The 6540-nt window shown below is 39.3% G+C and overlaps 1 protein-coding gene across 3 annotated transcripts in view; it reads right to left on the bottom strand.

The window, feature by feature from the left end:
• Positions 1-1571: 1571 nt before the first annotated feature.
• LOC132826430 (FYN-binding protein 1) overlaps positions 1572-6540 on the bottom strand; it is a 191492-nt gene continuing 186523 nt past the window's right edge. For all 3 annotated transcript variants that reach the window (XM_060842351.1, XM_060842368.1, XM_060842360.1), the window contains 2 exons: positions 5622-5665; positions 1572-2492 (listed from right to left, as the gene is read on the bottom strand). In XM_060842351.1, the coding sequence (XP_060698334.1) occupies positions 2470-2492; positions 5622-5665 (67 nt within the window). In that variant the 3' untranslated portion in view covers positions 1572-2469. The remainder of the gene's footprint in view (positions 2493-5621; positions 5666-6540) is intronic.

The raw sequence follows: 6540 nt of genomic DNA, 5'->3' as shown, positions 1-6540 counted from the left end.
CATGCCTTTCTTACCACTAAACTTTATTCCTCAAAAAAATCGAGTTTTTACATTTTTGATCTGACGTAAACTTAGGATCATGCACATCTGTCCTTTCCATTTCCTAACTTCGATCAAGTCATGTCCAGAGGTAAGTCACTTACCTCAAGTGTCAGGGCCCTCCATTTTGTGTTCAGCAGCAGGAAGAGTGGGAGTGACAGCCTGGGGGCTGATGGGAAGGTGAATCACTGATTTGAAAACTTACCTTGTGAGTAGGCAGAGCACACGCTGAGCAGGAGTGGACAGTGGACTGCTGGGTAAGTGAGGTAATATATTTGGGTGTTTGCGTTACCCGAAACACTATTTAGGTAGATTCTCTCACACATCCTCCTCCTCTAACTAAAAAAAAACCTTGGTGCGCCGGATTGGTAAGGTAACTAGTTTCTTTTATTCTTTATTTTTCTACAGTCTCTCTGGGAATTTGGAATAGTGGGAATGGCGGTTAGGGCAGTTGAATGTTCCCCCTGCAGCATGTGGGAGGTAAGGGGCACCACTAGTGTCTCTGCTGACTGCATCTCTGGGAGGTGAAGCCAACTCCAGCTCCTCGAAAACAGTCTTAGAGAACTGGAGCTGGAGCTGGTTGAACTTTGGATCATTCAGGAGGCAGAGGGAGTTATTGAGAGGAGCTACAGGTAGGTAGTCACACCTCAGGTACAAGAGAAGGTAAGATAAATTACAGTCAGGGGATGGAAAGGGAACTGGCAGATAGTCAGGGATTCCCGGTGGCCGTTTCTCTCAGAAACAAGTATACCATTTGGATAGTGTTGGAGATAAGCCATGGGGTACAGGTCTCTGGCATAGAGTCAGTTTCTGTGGCTCAGAAACAAAGGGGGGGGAGATGAGCAGAGCATTAGTCATTGGGGACTCCACAGTAAGGGGGAGAGATATGACATTCTGTGGGAATGAGAGAGACTCACGGTTGGTGTGCTGCCTCCAAGGTGTCAGGGTCTGTGATGTCTCAGATCATGTATTCGAAAAGCCTTGGGCCATTTTCTTGTACTATGGAGTTCAAGTTGTAATAATAAGCCTTGTCAGCGAATTATTTCATTAACTCCAACAATAATTTGAAATGCGGTTGTGAGTCAGTGGAGGTACCTGAAACTGGAATTTAGATTTTGATTCTGTGCTCAATTGCACATCTTTGTATTTTTCACTCCTCTCTCCTTCCATACCCTCTTTATATGGTTTGCACTTGGTTTATTGACATTCCCACAAAATTTTGACTGTCAACGAAGAACACTTCAATTACTCCTACCCATTTCGCCGTTTACATTTGTTCATTCAACACCATTTCATGGACAAATCTTCAACATCTGAATAATCTTTATCTGAACCCGAATTCTACTTTAACCAGTAGTACCTCTAGTAGATGTGAACTTGAACCTCATCACATGAGCGATGAGCTAGCCATTCATCACATTGTGGAGAAATACCATCAACCGAAACCTCTCTTTAAAAATAATTGTCAAAGCAGTGTGTGCAGTGATTGCATACGTGTAGCAGCTGTGAAATGGGGCAATACTTGCAAAGAATTACAAGGTAGACAAACATTCTTTAATCACACAGATAACAGGTTAATCGCTGTCCAACACCAAGTGACTGTTTACAAACTGAGAAAAAATTCAATAAGGAATGAAAATATATTTAACTCCATGCCTACAAAAGTAGGATACATTTCTTGCATGGTTGTACATTTTACTCTGGATGTAGGTTTGCTCGCTGAGCTGGAAGGCTTATTTCCAGACATTTTGTCACCCTACTAGGTAACATTTTCAGTGGGCTTCCGGGTGAAGCACTGCTGTTTATTCCTGCTTTCTATTTATATGTTTGGGTTTCTTTGGGTTGGTGATGTCATCACCACTGTAAATGACAACTGGAAATGAACATCCCAGCTCAACAAGCAAACCTACATCCAGAACCTCAACCTGAGCTACAAATCTTCTCAAAACTCGCTAAGTACATTTTGCTTATTGGAATTGAGGAATAGTTAAACAGCGGTAACCTATCAAAGCATGTGTACAAAACATTATTCTCAGGATGAAAAGTAACAAAAATAAACCTGCTGTATGTCCAAAGATATCCATTATTATCAGGTTAGTCCAAATGGTCACATTCATATAAATATTTTTCAATGTATTATTCCAAAGGAAATCCATGGTTCAGAATGGTTAAGGAAATATAATCTTTTCAAATGTAAAGCATGTTGCATAATGCAACTTCATCATCATTTGTTTTCTGGACTCATCCCTGTGGAGACAGAGGAATCAGCTTTCAGATGGTCTTTGAGAAGCAACATGTTGATAGCTGAAGAATCTGCAGGTTTTTATTTTCTTAGCAGGGTGCAAATTGTGGATTGTTAAACAGCACAAGTGGAAGGAAATGAAGGGGAGCTAAATTTTGGGAGCTACTTTCAGTTCCTTTAAGTTGCGGTCAGTCATTATCGTAGATGCATTCTGAATAACAAAATAATACCAATAAATTAATGAGAACTACTGATCCAGTAAATCTGACACAAAACAAAGTGCTGCAAATACATAAGCTAGAGAGAGATTACATTGGTTGAGAGCTTGTTGAGACAAGGCCAGTGAATTTAATTTACTTTTCAGTAGAACAAAGAAAGTTTAGGGAAATTTTAATAGGAGTAAAATTGATGAAAGCTTTCAAGGGTTTAAATATGGTAATCAGTGAAAAATTATTTCCATTATTTGGTGAGTTGGAAACTAGGAACATAAATTTAAGCTGCCTGTGTTTTCTAACAAACAGTTTTGGATGAGTTACGAATAAGTGAAGCTAAACATTAGAAAAGCTGAATGCAGGTTCTTCCTGGTTCCTGAGTCATTGATTCTGGTTCCCTTCTCAGACACTATCTCAGGTTGAAGGAAAGCTTTATGCCACATTATTGTCTTGGTTGATCCTAAAATGAGTCTGTTTCATCCCTATCTCTTAGTGGTTTCACTCCTCCTTTCCCAGTTCATTTATTTGCACCTTTATGCAAGGGGGCTTGAACTTAAGATTAAGGAAGATGTGCTATAAATATATAGGTAAGACCACACCTGGAGTATTGTGCATAGTCTCCTTATCCAAGGACAGCACAGTGGCTCAGTGATTAGCACTGCTGGGCTCACAGCACTAGGGGCCAACTTTAGATTTTCCACTTTCTGCCGGCTGCTCCAGTTTCCTCCCACAGTCCAAAAATGTGTAGGTTAGGTGAATTGGCCATGCTAAATTGCCTTAAAGTTTCCAAGGAGGTGCGAGTTGGGTGAATTGACCATGGTGAAGAAGGGTTATGGGGATAGGGTGGGGGGAGCTAGTTCTGGATGGGATAACCTTTGGAGAGTTGGTGCTGACTCAATGAGCCAAATGGCCTCTTTCTGCACTGTAGGAATTCTATCCTATGATTTTAAGGAAAGATATACTTGCCTTGAAGTCATTGTAGTGAAGACTTATTAAATCAAATTCTGGGATGAAAAATGTACTATGATGTGAAGTTGAAAAGAATTGCTGGAGTTTAGACTAATGAGAGAAGATCACTGAAACTTATAATATTCTGAGAAGGAATCACAGAATCATACAATATATGCCTTTCAGTCCACCAAAGCTACACTAAATCTACACTAGTGCCACTTTCCAACATTAGACCCATAGTCATGAATGTTATAACATTTAAGTGCTCATCCAAGTGCTTTTAAAGGTTTTGAGGTTACCTGCTTGAATGACAAATGCTCAATGTTTTAAGATCGGTCTGAGGAATTCCTTCACTTGGAGTTACATGAATATGAACGTACTACTTACAAATTAGGAGCAGAAATAGGCCATTCAGCCCTTCTAGCCTGTTCTGACATTCAAGAAGACCATGACTGAGCTGACTGTAGCCTTAACTCTGCATTCATACCTACCACTCAATTAATGATTCCTCCTTTGTTTGTCAAGAATCTGTCTACATCTGCATTAAAAGTAACCATTGCCTCAACCTCCATTGCTCTCAAAGGGAGAGAGTTACAAAGACTCAGGACCCTCTGAGAGGAACAAATTTGTCATCATCTTAAATGGGCGACCATTTATTTTTTAACTTAGTCTGTGCCACAAGGGGAAACATCCTTTCAGCATATACCCTGTAAAGACCCCTCAGGATCTTTATCTTTGAATAAGGTCAAGACCAAGGGTTGGGAATAAGGCAGAAAAATGGAATTAAGATGATCTTATTGAATGACAGAGCAAACATGAGTGACTGAATTATTCACTCCTGCTATTATTTCTTATGTTTAGTTATTATTATTATCCATGTTGTTTTAGTCCTCTCCAATACTCTCCCTAAACTGCCGCCCCTTTGTTAATCATGATTTTCTGTCTGTATTAATTGTGTCTCTCTTCTACATTTTCCCCACTGTTACTCTGGATCTGTGAAATCCATCCCTCTACAGACCACTTTTACTCTCAGTGACACACTTAACCTATATGCTGTCTTTTAAATCTTCCTTTGATTTGATTTATTATTGTCACATGTACCTAAGTACAATGAAAAGTTGTGTTTTGTGTTCAGTACAGGCAGATCATGCCGTACAAAGATAATAGGGTGATTGAACAGAGCGAGGAATTCAAATTTATGGCTACCAAGAAGGTGCATAAAATGCCAGATCAACATTAGATTTGAAATTAGAGAAGTCCATTCAGAAGTCTAATAACTACAGGGAAGAAGCTGTTCTTGAATCTGTTGGTATATGTTTAAGCTTTTGTATCGGCCTTGGTGGAAGAACCATGATCGCGTGGTGAAGCAGACTCGATGGCTGAATGGTCTAATTCTGCTCCCGTACCTTATGGTGTTATGGTCGTTACAAGAATGATACCTGGACTCTTGAGGTTAAGTAATAAAGAAAGATTATACAAATTAGGCTTGTTTTCTGTAGAATTTAGAAGGTTAAGAATCATAGAATCCTAGAATTCCTGCAGTGTAGAAGCAGGCCATTTGATCCATCGAGTCCACACTGACCCTTTGAAGAACATCCCACTCAGACTCACCCACCCTAGCCTAGCTCTGTAAACTTGTTTTTCCCATGGCTAATCCAGATTTAATTACAGAGAATTTTGGAACTATTTGATTTTTCAGCATAAACACAATGCTTGGTCATATTATGTTCTCCTTCAAACCACTTTGTATTCTGTGTCAAGAGAGCAGCCTACTCTTAATACCAGCTTTCAGGGGTTGTTTCATGCTGTGCTTAAGAGACTTGCCCTATGTCCTTTATTATAATGACTTGGAGGTGCCGGTGTTGGACTAGGAATGACCAAGTTAAAAATCACACAACACCAGGTTATAGTCCAACAGGACTATTTGGAAATACTAGTGCTTCCAAACAAATTTGTTGGACTATAACCTGGTGTTGTATGATTTTTAACTTCTTTATAATGGCTGAGCTGCCAGCCCTCCATTGTGGCTTGAATTTTGTTCCATTGGCATACTCTTGTGACATCACTGAATGGTGTACCAAATCAGCATTTGAAACTCATTGATGCATTTGGAACGATGCACAATACCACCCAGTCTCAGATACTTTTCAACGGAAACCCTCTCTTTGTCCACATACCTGTGTCAATGTCATCATAGATTTCACCATCCCCTTCTTTGTTTCTAAAAACAAAAAGAAAGGTGTATTTGTAATTAATTTTTCGATTGAAATGCTAAAAACAGTGAGATGTATCCATTATTTCTTTGCCTCAATATTTGGAAGAAGGGTCACTGGACCTGAAACGTTAACTTTGCTTCCTTCCACAGATGCAGCTAGACCTGCTGAGTTTTTCCAGCAATTTCTGTTTCTGTTTATGAAATTCCTGTCATGAAAATGCTGATAGTTTGGCCATTCCATCCCTACAATTATTTGCAAAGTGACCAATCTGTTTTTTTTTCTCACTGCTTTTTTACATGTTTGAAAATTAGAAGAAACTGTTTTTGATTAGGGAACTGAATTTGGCCTGAACTGTTGTGAATATTGCTCATAAGTTCATCTGGCTGAATTCCTGGTTGTGACTGACTGTTGCTGTCAAAAGTAGATGCAGTGCAGGATGTTATGTCTTATGGTCACTGTAGTCTCTTGGAACACTTTTTAAAAATTGTCTTTATGGATCCAAAAGTTACTTTGTAGAATTTCTTTCATCCTGAATTAACCTAGGGTACTTTTATCTGCCTTTCCCAACGGATTTTATGATTTCTGATGAGCAAACAGCTTTGAAGGTCATGATGCTTAGTTATAACATGCCTTTATGGGACAGACTCAATAGACCAGCTGGTTTCTCCTGTCCATCAGTTTTATACAATCAGATGATTCATTGACTACTTTGTTGTAAAGCAACAGTAGCTATTTAACTGGAGACTGGGTTATTTTTGGCTAGTTTTAATTTCAAACCATGACTATGTAGGTTTGACTAACAAGCTAAGGTTTTGTAAGTGGTGGCTATATATGAATGGGCCAATTGTGTCATTTCAACTATTTAAGGGTATGGCTACAT

This window comes from Hemiscyllium ocellatum, chromosome 2 (genome assembly GCF_020745735.1).
Source record: "Hemiscyllium ocellatum isolate sHemOce1 chromosome 2, sHemOce1.pat.X.cur, whole genome shotgun sequence".
In the NCBI taxonomy this organism is placed as follows: Eukaryota; Metazoa; Chordata; class Chondrichthyes; order Orectolobiformes; family Hemiscylliidae; genus Hemiscyllium; species Hemiscyllium ocellatum.
Note: the sequence above shows the minus strand (reverse complement) of the source record. Positions and strands in the feature narration are given on the sequence as shown.